Raw genomic sequence first — 20,098 nt, 5'->3', positions numbered from 1 at the left:
GAAGACTGCTGCTGCTGCTGCTGCTAAGTTGCTTCAGTCGTGTCCGACTCTGTGCGACCCCATAGACGGCAGCCCACCAGGCTCCCCCGCCCCTGGGATTCTCCAGGCAAGAACACTGGAGTGGGTTGCCATTTCCTTCTCCAATGCATGAAAGTGAAAAGTGAAAGGGAAGTCACTCAGTCGTGTCTGACTCTTTGTGACCCCATGGACTGCAGCCCACCAGGCTCCTCCATCCATGGGATTTTCCAGGCAAGAGTACTGGAGTGGGGTGCCATTGCCTTCTCCACCACAGAAGACTAACTGTGGTTAAAAAAGCAGAAAGGACTTCCCTGGTGGCTCAGATGGTAAAGCGTCTGCCTACAGTGTGGGAGCCCGGTTTGATCCCTGGTCGGGAAGATCCCCTGGAGAAGGAAATGGCACCCCACTCCAGTACTCTTGCCTGGAAAATCCCATGGATGGAGGAGCCTGCTAGGCTATAGTCCATGGGGTTGCAAAGAGTCAGACAGGACTAAGGGACTTCACTTTCACTTTCACCAAAGGGGAAAGGTTGGGAGATGGATAAATTAGGAATTTGGGATTAACAGATACACACTACTATATCTAAAATAAACAATAAGGTCCTACTGTATAGCACAGGGAACTATATTCTATATCTTGTAATAAAGTATAAAAGAAAAGAAACTGAAAAAAAAATGTATGTATAACTGAGTTGCTTTGTGGTACAACAGAAACTATCACAACATTATAAATCAATTATGCTGCAATTTAAAAAAATAAAAATGAGGGCTTTGGTAACTCTAAACTTTTTATTTTCTAACAGATGTCAAGGTTGTATGATGTTATTCACTGCTCCTCACAGCAGGGGTTCTAATCCTTCTCTAATGCACTGAGTTTTCAAAGCTCTTCCTTAAACTGAACTTTTAACAGGTCTCCTCCCTCTTCCTCCACTGAGAAGGGCAAGGATCCTCACCACCACCTCCCGCAGCACCCCTCTCTCACTCCTCTGTCCCATCCCTAAAGTTCACTGAGCACTTACTGTGTGCCTCACACTGAACTAAGTGCTGGGATTAGTGAAATTTAGGGCATCCTTCCCTCCTCATAAGAAGTGACACTTGGTACGGAGACAGACAATACAAGAAGATAAGGAAGACAGTTAAGTGCCAGATGCAAGGCAGCTGATAAACAAGGACAGTGGAGGATGGTGAATAGCGGCCGGATCTATGCAGTCAATGAAGAGCCCCTGTGTTTTTACAATCTGATGTGATTTGTCCATCTTTCGGATTCCACTGCACTTGGAGTGACCCTCCCCTGCCCTTCCTGCTCCTCTCTCATCTCCCCTCTGCACCCCACCCCTCACCATGGCACTGGGGGGCATCTGTCCTGTGTTCCACTCAATGACATGCCTGCTTTAACCAGACATTCCCTCCCCACCCCCACCACCCCCACAGTAAACACCTTGAAAGCAGAGATTTCTGTTTTGCTCTTTTTATTCTGAATAGCATCTGCTACAAGGCCTCCCACAGCAAGGTCTGATTGGAGATTAATCAGCATTTGGTGTGTCAATGAATGACCCTGAGTACAGAGCATCTATTCAAGAGTTGTTCCACTTCCTAACTTTCAAGGGAAAAAATCTCAGAATGGAAAGAAATGAGCACCTTTTACTAACAGTCACAGATGCTGGAATTTTGGCTTTAAGACTCTGAGCCAAGAAACAAATATTACCTGGACTGTACAAGCTCAGCTTAGGGAGCGATGGGACACTCTGGGATCCTGTGTGCTAGCCTTCTTCACTACCTCTACGCCTACTTTACAGCTCTTTCAGAAGTCCTTGCATGTAGTTCTCTGAATTAAAGGTAGCAAATACATGGAGTATGAAAAATATGAGTCTATTATTTGACTTCATCTTCCATCTGTTTTTTTTCTTTCTTCTTCTTCTTTGTGGACACAGCATGAGGCTTGTGGGACCATAGATCCTTGACCAGAAAGCAAATCTAGGACCTTGGCAGTGAAAGTTTGGACCCCTAACCACTGGGCCACCAAGGATTTTCCTCATCTTCCATTTTTAAGTAGGGACTATGTTTTTGAAGGCTATGCAGCTTCCTCATTTAAACTGCCAAACTCAAATGGTTTTATTGAGCATGAACAAAAATTAGAGCAGGGAAGAACTCTATTCTGTTTTCATCTGTTTAGCCATTAGAGCTAGTCCACTAATTTAATGTTGTATTATTCTAGTTCTAATTAGCACTTTCGTTTAAAAATAATCACAGAATTTTAAGTATGTGAAGAACTTCAAATATCTAGCCCAGTTGTAGGTCACAGCTCCTTAACAGAACATGCAATCAATTTAGTGAGCTACATTAAACAACTACATTAAATTTAAATGACTGCATTTAAAACATGAGAAAATAATCAGAATAAATAGAAAAGAAATGTTTTCTGAAAATTTTTTTCAGCTGTGTTGTGGTTGAGTGTGCATGGGGTAAGTGGGGTAAAATGTGTTAGGTAGAATGCTAAGATAGTCCCCAATATTTCTTACCCCTCTTACCCTTCCTGTGATCCCCAGACCTGTGATGGTGATGGACATCACTCCCATGATTAGCTTTTGTTGACTTTTAAATATGGAGATCATCTCTGTGGCCCTGACCTAACTACATAAGCCCTTTAAGGGCAGACAGCTTTCTTGCAAGCCCAAGGAGAGAAAGTCAGGGATGCATTATGGGAAGTATCTGACACGCAGTTACTGGCTTGAAGATGGAAAAGGCCACATGACATGTGAAGAGAGGAGCCTCTGAAAGCTAAGAGTGAAGCTTCAGCCGACCACCAACAAGGAAAAGGGGACCTCAGTCCTACAAAGGAAAAGAAGTGAGTTCTGCCAACAAAATGAACGAACTTGGAAGCATTTATTCCTTTTGCTGGAGATCTATCTTTCCCTAGCTGGACCAATCTGCAGACAAGAACTCAGCCCAGCTAATACCTTGAGTTAAGCCTTGTAGATATACCCTGAGCAGAGAACCTAGGCATGCTATGTGGACTTCTGACCTATACAACTATGAACTGATGAATGGGTGTTGTTTTAAACAACTAAGTTTGTGGTAATTTGTTTCACTGCAATAGAAAATATATACAATATTTCACATGGTCAATTGTAAAATAAAGAGTGCAAGAGAAAAAAAATAGAAAGACCAGTTTGCTCTAAATCTATCACTGTACAGATGAGAAAGTTAAGGTCAAGTGTTGGTAAATAACTGTGCAAGACTGTACACTTAGTGACAGAAGCAGTACAGGGAAAGCTCTTTCTTTAGCCACAGTCCTGGTACGGTGATTACAATCGTTTCAGTTTAGCTAAAGACTCATATATCTCATATCGAAAGAGAAAAGCTTTTCCCCTACTTATTTCAAAACAACAAAATTTTATGACACTTCTTGTAAGATGAATTATTCTCCTACAAAAAGTAACGAATTTATGCTGTGCCATCTTTTGGCTGCTATAATAAGCTTAATATATTTCTGCTATTAGGAATAATTAAGGACCTGAATCTACTGCCTACACAAGGAGGCAATAATTCCTCTTTCCTAGAGTTCTCTCAATAGGAAGTAGATCCATAAACAAGTTCATGAGGGATAAAAGCTGAGAGATCAAAAGAAATTTCTAGAAAAGCTACTGCAGCCACTCAGCCACTAAGGGACATCTAAATAATTCCAAAAAAGTTTTAGCTCTTTTTTAAAACATCATTTATTTTTAATTGAAGTTCTTTTTTTAATTTAAAAATTCCCTGAATTATTGCTTGAATTTTCGTAAATCACTGAAGTATAGTACTACACTTCATTGCCAAATTTAAATGTAGTAGTCAACTTAGCCACAAGAGGGTTTTTCCAGTTGTGTGAGTCATAAGTTGAGGCACTGAAAGCTATGTTTATTTATTTATTTTTAATATTTCTATTGGAGTATAGTTGCTTTACAATATTGTGTGAGTTTCTGCTGTACAGAAAAGTAAATTAGTTACACACATAATCCCCTCTTTAGTTTTCCTAGAGTTTCTAGAGTTGCCTAATTATTAGTTTTTCAGAGTTCCCTGTTCTATATATAAGGTTCTCATTAGATATTTATTTTATACATGTGTGTGTGTGTGTGTATGTGTGTGCACACTCAGTCCTTTCCAACTCTTTGCGACCCCATGAACTGTAGGCCACCAGGCTCCTCTGTCCATGGAATTTCCCAGGCAAGAATACTGGGACGGGTTGCCATTTCTCCAGGGGATCTTCCCACCCAGGGATCGATCTCCCATATCTTGCATCTCCTGCACTGAGGCAAGTTCTTTATAAGCTGAGTCATCAGAGAAGTGCATTTTATACATCAGTTCAGTTCAGTCAGTTGTGTGTGACTCTTTGCGACCCCATTGACTGCAGCATGCCAGGCTTCCCTGTCCATCACCAACTCCTGGAGCTTGCTCAAACTCAGGTCCATTGAGTCAGTGATGCCATTCAACCATCTCATCTTCTGTTGTCTCCTTCTGCCTTTGATTTTTCCCAGCATCAGGGTCTTTTCAAATGAGTCAGTTCTTCCCATCAGGTGGCCAATGTATTGGAGTTTCAGCTTCAACATCAGTCCTTCCAATGAACACCCAGGACTGATCTCCTTTAATATGGACTGGTTGGATCTCCTTGCAGTCAAAGGGACTCTCAAGAGTCTTCTCCAACACCATAGTTCAAAAGCATCAATTCTTTGGTGCTCATCTTTCTTTACAGTCCAACTCTCAAATCCATATATGACTACTAGGAAAACCACAGCTTTGACTAGACAGACCTTTGCTAGCAAAGTAATGTCTCTGCTTTTTAATATGCTATCTAGGTTTATACACAGTAGAGTATATATGTCAATCTCAATCTCCCCATTCAATCATCCCTCCCTTCCCCGCTTTGTAACCATAAGTTTGTTCTCTACAACTATGTCTCTATTTCTCCTTTGCAAATAAGTTCACCTGCATCACTTATCTAGATTCCACATATAAGTGACATTATTCAGTACTGTTTTTGTCTTTCTGACCTACTTCTCTCTACATGACAGTCTCCAGGTCTCTCCATTTTTCTGGAAACGGCACTATTTTATTCCTTTATGACTGAGCAATATTTCATTGTATATATGTACCACACCAAAAAATATCTTTAAACAAAAGGGCATATTGGCCAGTGGATGGGTTAGTTGGCATGGTTAACTTAAGTGAAATTATCTGGGGATCGCAGTGAAAATATCACTGTACTACATCCTCAACAGAAACTCTTTTGGCTCACCTCTTTGTCGAGGGGGTCGGTATCATTCTGAGTGACACAGAGGCTAATGCTAAAATGTCATGAGAAGGTTAATTTCATTCACAGAGTTGGCTATCTCTGGCTCACAGTTTTTTCTTTAATTCCTTTAAGGTTCTATCTGTCATCCATAAACAGAGACTACAGTACTTAACAAGAGTTGTGAAGATCAACTGAGAGAGAAGGAACTTAAATTATGCCTGGTATTGAGAATTACTCATAAATGGCAATTACAATTGTTGTTGTTTATCACCAACACACTTACTAAGGGATACTAAATAGACTTGTTCTGCAAAATGATCTTTCAACACAGGTGATTTACATGGTTGCTAATATTTCAACCTTGAAAATATCTCCAGGTCCAAATTAGTAGAAGGGTGATATCAACAAAGGAAAGTTAACAATTCTTATGTCTATTTTAACATACAGACATGTCACTGACAACAGCTATGAATAAAATTCTTGCAAATCCAATACTTAACCATTCACTAGTGGCAGGGCTATTTAAAATAAGACAGTTCATCTTTCTGCAATTCAAACTTACGATTTAGACTTTAATTTTCCATGCTTAGCTCTTTATTTCCTTTGACCAAGCTGGTCAATTTTTTGCCCTCATGTTCTCATCTTTAAGAAATCTTGAAGTTGTAAGATAAGTTTTGTTTTCTGAAGGAAAAATACTGTCATCTTAGCTGGTTAATAAATCAGAAAAGCAGCAGATGGTTGTGGACATGTTGAAAGATGGAAGAAGAGGACACTGGGAAATGGAGAGGCAGTTATGTAAATGTCATGGGCTTTTGCAGCTGATTGCTTTTTAGAACTCTGCTATATAAGTTTTACAAATGGAAATATGTGCCTGTCTACCCTCTCTCATATCAAGTCTCATTACAGGTGACCACTGACATCCTGAACGACACCCATTAAAAAAGTAAGACACAAATAGCTTCATCTGGAAAGGGGAAAGCTGAGAGCAGATATAGGAAGAAGACATAATGGGAAGAGAAAGTACGGTTTTAGGCACCAAATCCTGAATACAACTAGACATACATGGAGGCATCTCTTTAAGTGTGAAGGAAGTAATTTAACCCAAAGACAGAGTAGAATGACTGCACAAAGTCACATAGAAAACTGGTGTGGGAATCAGAATCAGAAATCTGATATAATTACATTTCTAGATAGAGACACTAAAATATCTGAGAAAAATAATACAAACGTCCCATGTTGGGAATGCAGGGGTACTAGATACCATGTAAAATATGAGCCCTTTGATGTAACTTTGGTAAAACCATTAAGCCAACAGCATCTATTGTTAGGGTTTTTGGTGATGAGTAAATCTCTCCAAGAAATAATAAGCAACACCACTGCATCCATCATCTTCTTGGGTAAATTCATCTCCCCCATGCATGACCTCTACCATATATATGTCTAGCAACTTTTGTCTCAATTAGACCAAACACATTAGAAATTGTTATTGAGAGGTAGAAATCAAGGTCAAAGACATGATAAGCAAACACTGGTACATAAAAGTGGGCAATGCAACTTATTTGTATTATCTCAAACACTTTATTTAGGTGTTAAAGTTCAGAATTATAGGATATTTTTCTACTTCAGAAAAAAAGGACACAATGTAGATGGGTTACTTATAATACTGAATATGAATGTTATATAAATAGTTCTGGGTGTACAGCAAATTTTGGATGGACATGAGTTTGAGCAAGCTCCGGGAGTTGGTGATGGACAGGGAAGCCTGGCGTGCTGCAGTCCATGGGGTTGCAAAGAGTCGGACACGACTGAGCAACTGAACTGAACTGAATGTGGACAGACTCTATCCCTAGCCTACTACCTTATCATACAATGGGATCTGGATGTGATTCACTCTCTCCAGTGTAAAGTAATGTGCAAGGTGAAAACAGACCTACAACATAATTCATCCTTCTTCAGAATGTAATAATTTTCTGTTTTCTTAGTGGCTTTGTTAGTTATAGGCTGACATCAACCACCGCCTCAACAACCTGACAGAACAGGGTCAGCCATTTGAGAGCCTGGAGGGAGAATGGAAAGAACAAAAACCAAAACCCACAAAAAAAAAACAGCACTGGCTAAAGACTGGCAAAAATGAAAATATCAGCACATAAGCTTAAAACTTAGAAAATCATATATATATATATGCAAGTTACTTCTATTAGGCAGGATATAGAAAGTCTTCAGGCCTACTCTCTTACTTAACTTTGCTGGAGGCTTGTGGTATTTTTCCAACACTATGTTCAGGCTGTATGAGAAAATGTCCATGAAAACCACCAGAAATACAGTTGCCCCTTTGTATCTGAAGGTTCCACATCCACATATTCAGCCAAACAAGGACTGAAAATATTTGGGGAGAAAAATTTAGAAAGTTCCCCAAAACAAAACAAAACAAAAAACCCTTGCAATTGTTTTACACCCAGAACTATTTACATAGCATTCATATTCTATTTGGTATTATAAGTAATCTCGAGATGATTTAAAGTATATGGGAGGATGTGTGTAGGTTCTATGCAAATATAATGCTGGTTTATATAAAGGACTTGAGCATCCTCAGCTGTGGTGTCTTTTAGGGGTCCTGGAACCAATCCCCATGGATACTGAGCAACAGTTATATACATTATATAAACAAGGAGACATTAACCACAGCCCCTCACATTCACTGTTCTGATTGGATAGACCTCATCTACTCATTTGCATAAATCATGGTACTCACCAATGGTGTAGAACCTCTTCAGCTCACTTCTTCGGGAAGGATGTTTCTGGGAATTTGCTGCGTTGTTCTGTTCTTCTTCAATGATGGGTGTCTTGGGTGCTGGGGGCTTACTGGCTTGCGGCATTTGCTTTCCTGCACCAGCCAAAGGGTTGAACCCTGGAGCAGTAATATCCACCGACTGGGACTTTTTCTTCAACCTACAGGTAGAGCATACCACATGTGATAACTCCTGACTCCAGAGAAAGACACAGTTTTTTTTTTTTTTCACATTTATCTCCATCATAATTTTTTTTCAACAACTAAGCTACATTTGGCCTTGAAAGAGAACAAGGTTTATTCAGAAATTACAGATCTTCCCTACATTATTTTAAATCCTTCAAATACTTTTGAAACTAGTCGAGGGGAGGGGATCTTCTAAACAGAACATTTTATTAAAATACATTCAAATGTAAGGTGATAAAGGACTTTAACTGTTCGAATAGCAAACTAAAATCTGGCTTCAGATAAACACAATGCACTGAGTAATTGTTTGAAGTTTTGAACAGAGTATTTTTTAATGTCACAGTAAAACATTAGTTAGAAACAAATAATTGCAACCCCCAGAAGAATAATGAAATGTTTATCTGTATAACTAGAGCCTGCCAGTGTTTTTCTGTTTCATTGGTAACAGCATCATAGCTGGAAAAATTATAGAGTTTATACTGTTTCTCCAGATACTCTTAATGACAGTAAGTATACTACTGCTCCTCCTAAACTTTAGAGAGCGGACATCAGGTCTAACAGGAAAAGCTAAAGGCCACGTGAGCACGAGAACATTTTTCTTGGTGTAAAAATAATTGGTAAGTGATATGCCTTAAATTCAAACACTTCAAGTTACACAACCTGATATTTGTGACAACTGAACCCTAAGCCCAGCATACCCTTGGTGCTTGGTACTTTTGGAGGCTAATGTTAAGTGTCATTTTTCAAGCCTTAATTCCCTACAGAAAACTAGCTGACAGTTTTATCAGTTATGGTAATCACACCTGCACATTTGCAATTTCCTAAAAGTTTCATAAAACTTCACACTTCCAGGTTTTAGTCAAGCTTTTCCAGTGTATTAGCTCCACTTTCTGCCCCACTGGTCAGACCCTGCTCCTGCTTCTACACTTGGCTTAGATGTGGCCTTCTCTTGGACACTTTCTATGACACAGACCTTGGTGGTCTGACACCATTCTGCATGGGAGGCTATTCATAATGAGCTCTCAACAAGCCTTTATTAAATTGAATTTATCAGAGCAAAATCTTTGTTAAAGGAATAGAATATGCCAATTAGTAAAAGATTCTTTAATGAAAGCAGTGTTTATTCAAATTTAGTCATTTAATTATCACCTGTAGGCTATCCGATTTCAGTTCAGTTCAGTTACTCAGCCATACCTGACTCTGCCACCCCATAGACTGCAGCATGCCAGGCTTCCCTGTCCATCACCAACTCCCAGAGCTTACTCAGATTCATGTCCATTGAGTCGGTGATGCTATCCAACCATCTTATCCTCTGTTGCCCCCTTCTCCTCTTGCCCTCAATCTTTCCCAGCATCAGGGTCTTTTCAAATGAGTCAGTTCTTCGCATCAGACAGCAAAGTATTGGAGTTTCAGCTTCAGCATCAGTTCTTCCAATGAAAATCCAGGACTGATTTCCTTTAGGATGGAGTGGTTTATACACTACCTATGTGATCTACTTAATATTCATGAAAATTGACTTGCTTTATTAAAATTGCCAACAAATATATTAACAAGCGCTCAACAGCACTAGTCATGAGAAATATAAATTAAGACCACTTCACACTCAAAACAGAACCACCAGAATGGCTAAAATGTCAAAGACGTAACATGACGTATAGTGATAAAGAGCAATTGGAATTCTGGGACATTGACAGTGGAGACCACTCTGGGCAAATTCCTGCCACGATCTTAGCTGAAGGCATGCATCTTTCGAGTCACTCATTATATTCTTAGTATTTATCCTACACAAATACAGACATATTCACCAAAAGGCCCAATCAGGAATATTCATAGAAGCACTATTTATGAATACATAAATATCAAAAACAGCCCAAACGTCTTGCCAACAGTAGAAACGGGTAAATAGGTTGCATAATACTTACAAAATGGAATTTTATACAGCTCTGGAAATGAAAGAACTACACCTGCTTGTATGACACAGATGGGTCTCATAAAAATGACAATTGAGCAAAAGGAGACAGACAGAGAAAGGCTCATGCTATGGAATTCAATTTATATAAAGTTCAGATAAACTATCAAACTCTCTCTGCTATTAAAAGTGTGGATAGTGGGGAGTTATTACACTGACGGGCTTTCCAAGTGGTGCAGTGTGAAAGAATCCACCTGTGAATGCAGGAGGTACGAGAGACACAGGTTTGATCTCTGGGTTGAAAAGATGCCTTGGAGAAGGAAACGGCAACCCACTCCAGTATTCTTGCCTGGAAAATCCCATGGGCAGAAGAGCCTGGCCATGGGGTTGCAAAGAGCTGGACATGACTGAGCAACTGAGCATACCACATTACATTGACAGAGACAGGAATGGCTTTCTGGGACTCTGCGACTGCTCTGTTTCCTGATCTGGGTTCTGGGTACCAGGATGTGTTTACTTTGTGAAAATCTAATAATCTACAGTTTCTGCATCTTTTCTCAGTATACAGTACACTTCAATAGAGTCTCCATTGGAAATTGGCTGAATTTTTAACTTATTCATTTAAAATCAAGATTATATATAGTTACTGAATAGCTGCTTGTCCCAAAGCAGCAAATGAAAAGAAACAGAATGAAAGTCTTACCTCTAGCCTCCCAAAGACGGCCAGAGTAGAGTGAATCTAAAGAAGAATCCTTTCCTCACTGGGTTGGCTGTACCTCATCCCCCTGCTTTCCATGAACTGAAAGGGTCTATTCATTCATCCCCTGAAAGGCTACTTTGCATCAGCTAATATTTTGGGGACCTGGAACACACAGCGAACACAAAGGGGCAAAATATCTGCCATCATGGAATCCTCATTCTCATGAAGGAAGACAAGTAATAAGTAACAAAACAAACCAATATATAACAAATCAGGTGGTGAAAAATGCTATGATTAAAATAGAGTAAAAGGGATAGCAAACAAAAGTGTCCAAGCATATTGTTACATAAAGGAGAACCAATGGAGGGCTCTCGGACCATCAGACTTTTGAGAATAGACCTGAAGGGAGAAGCCGTGAGCAATTTGGGAAGCAGTATTTCAGCAAATGGGGAACTTGTTTTTCTGCGTTAGAGGAACAAAGTGACTGGAGGAGACAAGCAGGAGATGAGGTCAACAAAATGCCCTCCATCAACAAGACGGGGTGCAGGAGAAAGAGGACAGATTATATAGAGCTTCAGGGTCATTTAAGAATGAGGCCAGGAGAGGGTCTGATCCAAGGAGGCATGTCACGATGACTGTATATTAAAACACTTTGTTTGCTTTGCTGAAATCAGGTTGAAGTCTGTATCTCCAAGTTAAGCAAGCTGCATGCAATGACCTTCAAGGAGTCAACACCAAAAATCACTTAGAGTACCACATACTTGAGCAAATAGGGGTTTACTTTGCACAGGATTATGTACTTATTAATGCTGTGGTCCTCCAACATCATCGTTCTTGTCTGAGTCTGGAGTTTATGCACTGTAGCTAAAAGTTACAGTAGTACTATGAGCAGCATTAAGATTAATAAGTTAAGAAATAAGGTGAAGGTTATCGAGGCAACAACTTTGATTTGTTCCAATGTGGTTTTCCAGAGAAGCACAGTTAGGCATACAAAGATGTAGACTACACTAAAAATATATTAAACCCTAAAAACTCTAAGAAATAACCAATATTTGACCATTTTCACCTACAGAAATGTTAATTTTCTACAGTGCATTTTACAAACTTTATTTCAAGATCAAACGAGTTTCAGCATAAAGCAAGTTTTTTGTGGGGGGTGGGTGGGGAGAGGCTGTACAAAGGAGTAGGAACCGAAAGGAAAGGTGCTACATTTTACTGAACGAAATCCAACTGCTCTTTGTGTGTGGGCCTGCTTTGTCCCTCAGTCGTTTCCGAGTCTTTGCAACCCCATGGACTGTAGCCTGCCAGACTCCTCTGTCCATGGAATTTTCAAGGTAAGAATACTGGAATGCGTCGTCATTTCCTTCTCTAGGGGATCTTCCCAACACAGGTATCGAACCCACATCTCCTGCATTAGCAGGCAGATTCTTTACCACTGAGTCACCTGGGAAGCCCAACCGCTCCTTAGTTCTCAGTAAAGATTATTTTCAAAATGTAAATGTGACAAGTTTTATCTTCAGTCCACAGAGCAAACTATTTCATCACCAGAAACTGCTTACATTTTAAGCTGGCCTGTTTCAGAATTGATCAGAGTTGCTAAATTTATGTCTCACACTGGAGGACATCAGCAATGAATCTTAAATGTTTGATAAAGGGCTTGATAGTTAATTAATGAAACTCTCATCACTTCAAATACCTAAGTACAACTCCTTTTTATAGCCCCTGGAATAAGCAAAGGACAAAGGCAAGCAGTCTCTATTTTCTGTATTTTCCCTCTTCTTTCTGCTCTTTCCCACCAGACACTCGTCCCAATCAAAACTTGAAAGTGACATGTTTCCACTGTTGTCGCTGGAGTCTGGAATGCTGCTAGCAGGTTTGTGGGCTTGCTTAAGGAAAGACTTCTATTTGCATGATCTTAGAAAGGAGAACTGTGTGGGTAACTGAATTACTCCTTTAAGGATCCTAAAAATGACTACTGTGGTTGACAAGGAAACCTGCTAAATGCTACCTTCGATTTCCATCTTTCACAAAAGGGGAAGTCTTTGTAAATTTTTAACAATGTTCTTAATTAAATGTGTTAAACAAATGTAAATATAGCCTAATGGCCTATGTAGGTGTATGGGAGTAATAAATGAAACACTACAACTAGAGACAAAGAGATCTCTCAATAGATACTAAGAGAATCTTTGTTTAATGTGCTTTGCATTACCAAAGGAAAAATAACTGTGACATCTTAGACGGGGAAAAAGGAACTGAATAAAAAGAGGCATCCTCCCCCACCTTGGTACGGCTTCAATGGGCAGACACCATTGTGTTTCATCATCTTTGCCTTTTCTTGCTCCTATGTTCTTGTGAACAAACAAGAATTATTCCTACTCCTCCAAACATGTATTCCAATGCCTTCTTTCATCGTGGTAACAAAGTGAGTGAGTGAAGTCACTCAGTTGTGTCCAACTCTTTGTGACCCCATGGACTGTAGCCTACCATTCTCCTCTGTCCACAGGATTTTCCAGCCAAGAGTATGGGAGTGGGTTGCCATTTCCTTTTCCAGCCGACCCAGGGATCAAACCCAGGTCTCCCACACTGTAGGGAGAAGCTTTACAGTCTGAGCCACCAGGGAAATCCTTATGGTAACAAGGTTGGACATTTTTCTGAGACTCAGTTTCTTCATCTATAAAATGGGGATAAAACAGAACCAGGAAGGTTCTGAGGACTAAGTAAATATCCTACGGAAAAGTACCTAGCATAGCACCTGTATGGAATGCAAGTTCCAATCTCTTTAAGGGGATATAATTTTGTTCAAACTTCTATGGATGCTGAGGAAATGATATCAGCTTCTGCACAATTTTAAAAAACTTTTTATTTTATATTGGAGTATAGCCATACATATATAGGTATCCATTCTTCCCCAGGGCTTCCCTGGTAGCTTAGTTGGTAAAGAAACTTCCCACAGTGCAGGAGACCCAGGTTCAATCCCTGGATCAGGAAGATCCCCTGGAGGAGGAAATGGCAACCACTCCAGTATTCTTGCCTGGAAAATCCCACAGACAGAAGAGCCTGGCAGGGTACAGTCCATGGGGTCATGGAGAGTTGGACATGACTGAACACACATGCAGAAGGAAGGAACTTATGTTGATTTTAATAGAAACATAAGAAATCTTTCACTCATTTCAAGATAACAGAGTAGAATTCATGAATATTTTGGCTAAGGGCTTATGGACATCCCAGAGCCCAGAGCTTGTGCCAAAAGTGAGTGAATGGCTTTAAGCTGCTCATCACACAGGACTTCTCCCCAAGATGTGAGTCAATCCTCTATTTCAATAGCTTTCACCAAGGAGAAGCTTGCTCTACGCTTCTTCATATGTAGCCCTTTATTACCCTGGTTTATTACCTGTCGTACTCTTCTGGTCTTACCTTTCCATCTCACATTGTGGGATTTTCACCTTCCCATCATCTCCACTCTTCCAGCATCTTCCCTTTAAGTCATAACCAAGCAGCACTTTCCATCTTTCTCTGTCTGTTATGCTTTTCATCTTGTAACAGTTTTGTTAACTTGTTTGAATACTTCATGATAGAACTCTACCGTAAGCCTGAACTAAACTCTGGTATGATTTATGTATGTAATAAAAAATATCTTCATTTAACTTGAGTTCTTAACTGGAATTACTTCTCTCCCATCAAGTGGAATTTAAATTGTACCTTCATGACAATTAATCAGATATGTTCCTGAGCTCTGTAGCTATCTGAGAAAAAAATTAACCTCCTATTATCATTTATTGTATCGTATTAGGATGCCGATAGCAATAATAGAAACTGTTGGGAAAACCTACTATAGTATAATGGGAATATTCCCTAGGTCATAGGAAAAGTTTGGTTGGGAGGCTAAAACTTAAGGAAGCTGGAATCCAACCAGGATATTTGGACTAAAAAGCCACGCTTTAGAATTAGGAGATAGAGAAAAATTTCAGCTCTAACATTCATCAGCCATGTAACTTTGGACAAGAACTTTGACTGTTTGGGTCTCTATTTTCTTATTCATAATGGTGGTATTCACACTATATGCCTACTTGACCTATGAGAGTTATTGTAAACAGAAAATGTGTTAATGTTAATGAGAGCACATTGTAAAACTCCACAGAACTCCGCAGTACACAGCAGTAGCTATACAAAATCACTCTTTTCCCAATTCACTTGCTCTATACTTAAGCAAACATACATGTACACACACATACATGGATACATGTGAATGGCTGTGCCCAAAGACTCAACACTTGTAGTCCTTTCCAGTCATTTCCAACGAGAAGACCATCTGTGATTTGCACATCTCATTACTGTTAGCAAAGCTGTCTCCTTGCTTCCTAAAAGAGCTAATGCAAGGATATTTTTTAAAGTAGGAAAGCTGCTGAGAATGCAGATTTTCCAAGTTGGATACTGTGTGCTGCAAAAATGTCAAGTCACTGAAAAAGAGCTTTTGAGAGCACATGCCTGAAGAATTTTCACACTGCAAAATTAAGGGCTTTTGTTACTCCTTGTACAATTTGACTAAAAATCAGCAGCTAAGAACAAACCACAAAACCAACAAAAAACAAGCGGATTCAGAAATCCAACCAGAAGAAATGACAGATTGGAAACCTATGCATTAAAACAAGAAAACAATCCCTTGGGGTATAGAGTATGCCAATTACAGCCTGCTCTGTTACAGCTGTAGCCAAACTATTTTTTGTGCCCCTACAAACAAGGATTAAGACATAAAATTTATCATTAATGTGGATCACGAATTACACAATCTTCTTTTACAATTCAAAACCAATGCAAAAGTTTCAACAGAAGTACCCTTCAGGAGTGCAAATTGGCATTGGAACCATTAGTGGGACAGCAAAACCAGATACCTTGCTATAATACGATGTTTCTAGCCCTGTATTCATTCTAAGAGGTTGATGCTGTCCTATCTTGGAAATTCAGAGAACAGAAAATTCAAGAATTGAGTCAAAGGTACAAAGATACATAGAAATGGTTTGCTAGAAATTCTCTTATTAAATGCAACTGAATTAAAATCTGTGAAGAGCAACGCCAGCTGTATATATCAACCAAATAGAAGCATACATGAATCTATTGCTATGATAACCTAAATTTATAACAAAAATACTAGAAATTAAATCCAAAACCAATCTGCCTCTACAGAGTTCAATAAACCCTAACATAAATGGTTAGCCTTTCTTATTGACCCTTCATGAAAAGACATCCAAATCCTCAAAGTCTGCCAGGTGGTTTATTTATATCTTCATGCTTATACCAGCCCAGAGAGGCTGGAGAGAAGCATTTTTCATCAGGATACTTGCCACCAGATCAGCTGAATTCCTACATTCAGAGACATTCAGTCTGTTCACCATTTCACTCCTAGGACTTAGCACGCGTGCTTGTGAGCTTAGTCACTTCAGTTGTGTCCGACTCTTTGCGACCACGTGGACTGCAGCCTGCCAGGCTCCTCTACCCACGGGATTCTCCAGGTACGAATACTGGAGTGGGTTGCCAAGCCTTCCTCCAGGGGATCTTTTCAACCCAAGGATCAAACCCAAGTCTCTTAATGTCTTCTGCACTGGCAGGCAGGTTCTTTACTGCTAGCCCCTGGGAAGCCCAGGACTTAGCATAATTCTTGGCATATAGAAAGCATGTCATAAACAAGCTGTTAAATGAATGAGTGGTTTCATGATAGGAAAAAGCCGCAAAAGATCATACAAAAATGCAAGCAACTTCATGTATAAAGTCTATGAAAATAAGCTAAAAGAGTAACTAATTTCGACAGTTTGGGGGCAGATGTAATAATGAATTTAGTACATCCCCACTCAATCATGGTAGCTTCAAAACTTAGACAAAGGAAATTATTCCACCTCCATTATCAGCAGTATAATAAATTGGAACATTTCTTTTGTCACTAAATTTAGCCTTGTAATTTCTAAAAATACACTATGCAGTCTTGATAAATTGACATCCCTATGCAAAAATTTCAGTGGTGGCATGAAGAAGTGAAAAGATCAAGGACTCTGTAATCAAAAATTTGAGTTCAAGTTTAGAATCTACTAATTTTAAGTAATCTAATATTAAATAATTTTCTTGATTTGAAGTTCTACTTTATATTTTTGATCATTTATTAAGAATTTGCATATTATCTTTCTACTACACAGTTTCAAAAAATTAAGTCAACAGTATTAATAGTAAAATTTTTATGAGCTTCCCCTTCCGTGTACTTTCCAATTATACCACTATATTATAAGCATTCACTTTGAAATTACACAAATTTCCAATTTATTTCAGTTTTTGCCTTGGAACTTCAAAGCCTTTCAACTGGAAAATCCTGGAAGTAGAAACACATTATGCAAATCCAAAGATTAGGGCTTGAAGGATTTGGAAGTCAAATTCTTATAAATGTTGAACAGTCTTCTGTAATAACCCATAGAGATAGAATTTAATTTTATTACCTTTGATGAAATGATTTGTAACATGCTATTGACACATCGAGTGCGTTCTGTTTATTCATCTTAGGAAGAAGGAATCAGAATAAATAAGCACTACTTTAAGACTTCAGGCGTCTATCCAACATTGCTGATTAAAGGAATCTATTTTTAACAGGATCTCCTATTACAAACTATCAGTATAATGCATATAGACTAGCTGATTAAAATGTAGTTTTGCCTATGTACAACATAAGGCAACTCCAAACTTAATCAAGATAGCTTCTGTAGGTAACAATGATCTGGGCCAGAACCCAGTGGTTTAGTTAAAATGCCAAGGTAGAACAACAGTCCCCTGTGTTAATTTCCCCAAATGAACACATGATAAACAGAAAAAGAAGTTAAAAAAATATAGGTCTCTCGTTTACATGTTAATTCAGAAGCTTGAGAGAAAAATCACTCCATTTAATTCATTGTTTCTTTACCTCTTTAAACCAACCCGTCCTATTGATGAATATTAAAAAATCCTTAAGTCATTCTCAGTTCAGTTCAGTCGCTCAGTTGTGTCCGACTCTTTGCGACCCCATGAATTGCAGCACGCCAGGCCTCCCTGTCCATCACCAACTCCCAGAGTTCACCCAAAACCCATGTCCATTGAGTCAGTGATGCCATCCAGGATCTCATCCTCTGTCATCCCCCTCTCCTCCTGCCCCCAATCCCTCCCAGAATCATAAGTCATTCTACATATTTGCAAATAAAAATGTTGCTTGGTGGGTTTTACATGTAAGATTGCATATAGATTTTATTCTTGTGTGAAAAGGATTTTTTAACCTGCCCCATGTAGATTCTAATTACCTAGTAAAACACAGTACACCATGTCCCCCTCAAATTTGAGGATCACTGGAAAATCTATTATAATTTTCTTCAATTCACATAATAGTGGTTTAACACATGATGGTTATGAAGTGTTTTCCCAACACAACAAAGTTGGATTTTAGACCTTCTTCAGATAAACAAACCATAAATGTTTAGAGTTACATTAAATAAGTCACTGGTCTCCTCCCAGTGACAACTCTATAAACCTACATTTACCTTTCCCCATAATTTAAAAACATTTTCCTGTTATACAAAAGGGTATGATCCTCCTCTTGTTAAAACTAATCTCTCCGTGTGTTTTCTGAATCCAACTGCATCCTCTCTCCATACCCGAGGTTTCAATGTACTAACCATTCTCTTCCCTCCTGTAAATCCTGAATCAACTGATCAATAAGGACTGGAATCAGGGGGCCCATCACAAGTAGGCCGCCTGGAGCAGAAGGGGTGCTGGTGCGGCTACCCCGTGTTCAGTGAACATCATGAGGATGCCATGGGCTTCGTGTCCCAAAGAGAGAAGGCAGAGGGGGTGGGGCCGGATACCTGCAGTCCTTTCCACAGTGTGAGAAGTCACTCTTCTTTCTCTGGAGAGGCAGAGATACACAGAGCCGAAGGTCTGTTCTAAATCCTTCAGAAAAGAAGGAAGTCTGTTTTACACACACAAGAAGTGATTGCAGGCAAGGCAGACAAGGTTCCTCCTACCTCGCTTTCTCCACTGCACTCCTAGGTTACCTGCTTCCATGCTGGTCATGAATCTCCTACCAGCATTCAACCAGGTGCTAACATCTCCCATCGCTTCAAGAAGTCCTTTTCCTCCTTAGGCCACCATCCCATTTCTGGATTTCCTTTCTCTCTATGCATCCTGTGCAAGCCTCCCCAACACTGCCTCACACCCAGTGCTCTCACAAAACAGTTCAGTGTGGTTTTCAATCATTTCACACAGTCAAAGGTTACTTTTTTTTGGTTTTCATCACTCTTAGCCTTAGAATGGCAGGATGTTTGGTGGATATGCAAAGCACAAAGGGTACCGTCATGGACTCTGGATGGAGTTAGGGGCCTGGATCCAAAACCTGGCTCCTTATTATGGGATCTACGGTGAAATTACTTAATCTCTCCACAGTTTATACGCATTTGTAAAATGAACTTAATAACTGTATTTAGCTTGAAGGATTATTAAAAGGGTAACTAAAAAGCAGAGACATTACTTTGCCAACAAAGGTCTGCCTAGTCAAGGCTATGGTTTTTCCGGTAGTCATGTATGGATGTGAGAGTTGGACTGTAAAGAAAGCTGAGCACAGAAGGCTTGATGCTTTTGAACTGTGGTGCTGGAGAAGACTCTTGAGAGTCCCTTGGACTGCAAGGAGATCCAACCAGTCCATCCTAAAGGAGAACAGTCCTAGGTGTTAATTGGAAGGACTGATGCTGAAGCTGAAATGCCAATACTTTGGCTCATGCGAAGAGCTGACTCATTTGAAAAGACCCTGAATCTGAGAAAGATTGAGGGCAGGAAGAGAAGGGGATGACAGAGGATGAGATGGTTGGATGACATCACCAACTCAATGAACATGGGTTTGGGTGAACTCCGGCAGTTGGTGATGGACAGGGAGGCCTGGAGTGCTGCAGTTCATGGGATCGCAAAAAGTCGGACGCGACTGAGCGATTGAACTGAACTGAAATTCATCCATATAAATATTCAACGTGATTTGTACTAGTATATCTAAGTAGTCAACTTTTTTTTTAATGGCCCCTTTACATTGAAACATTTTAGCTTAGAGCCCCTGACACACACACTTCTAAACTTCCTTTTTTCCACCATTTCTTAAAAAGTTCCTTTTTCTCCCCTCTTTCACCCTTAAGTTCTGGAATATCCAGGCGACTAAAAGAACTGGGCCTCCCTCTGCTTTGCA

The 20,098-nt window shown here is 39.6% G+C and overlaps 1 protein-coding gene across 2 annotated transcripts in view; it reads right to left on the bottom strand.

Moving 5' to 3' along the window:
• The window catches only part of OXR1 (oxidation resistance 1), a 461,155-nt gene that overhangs the window by 238,879 nt on the left and 202,178 nt on the right, over nucleotides 1-20,098 (bottom strand). For both annotated transcript variants that reach the window (XM_018058341.1, XM_005689166.3), the window contains exon 3: nucleotides 8,039-8,235. In XM_018058341.1, coding sequence (XP_017913830.1) covers nucleotides 8,039-8,235 — 197 coding nt within the window. The remainder of the gene's footprint in view (nucleotides 1-8,038; nucleotides 8,236-20,098) is intronic.

This window comes from Capra hircus, chromosome 14 (genome assembly GCF_001704415.2).
Source record: "Capra hircus breed San Clemente chromosome 14, ASM170441v1, whole genome shotgun sequence".
NCBI lineage: Eukaryota > Metazoa > Chordata > Mammalia > Artiodactyla > Bovidae > Capra > Capra hircus.
Note: the sequence above shows the minus strand (reverse complement) of the source record. Positions and strands in the feature narration are given on the sequence as shown.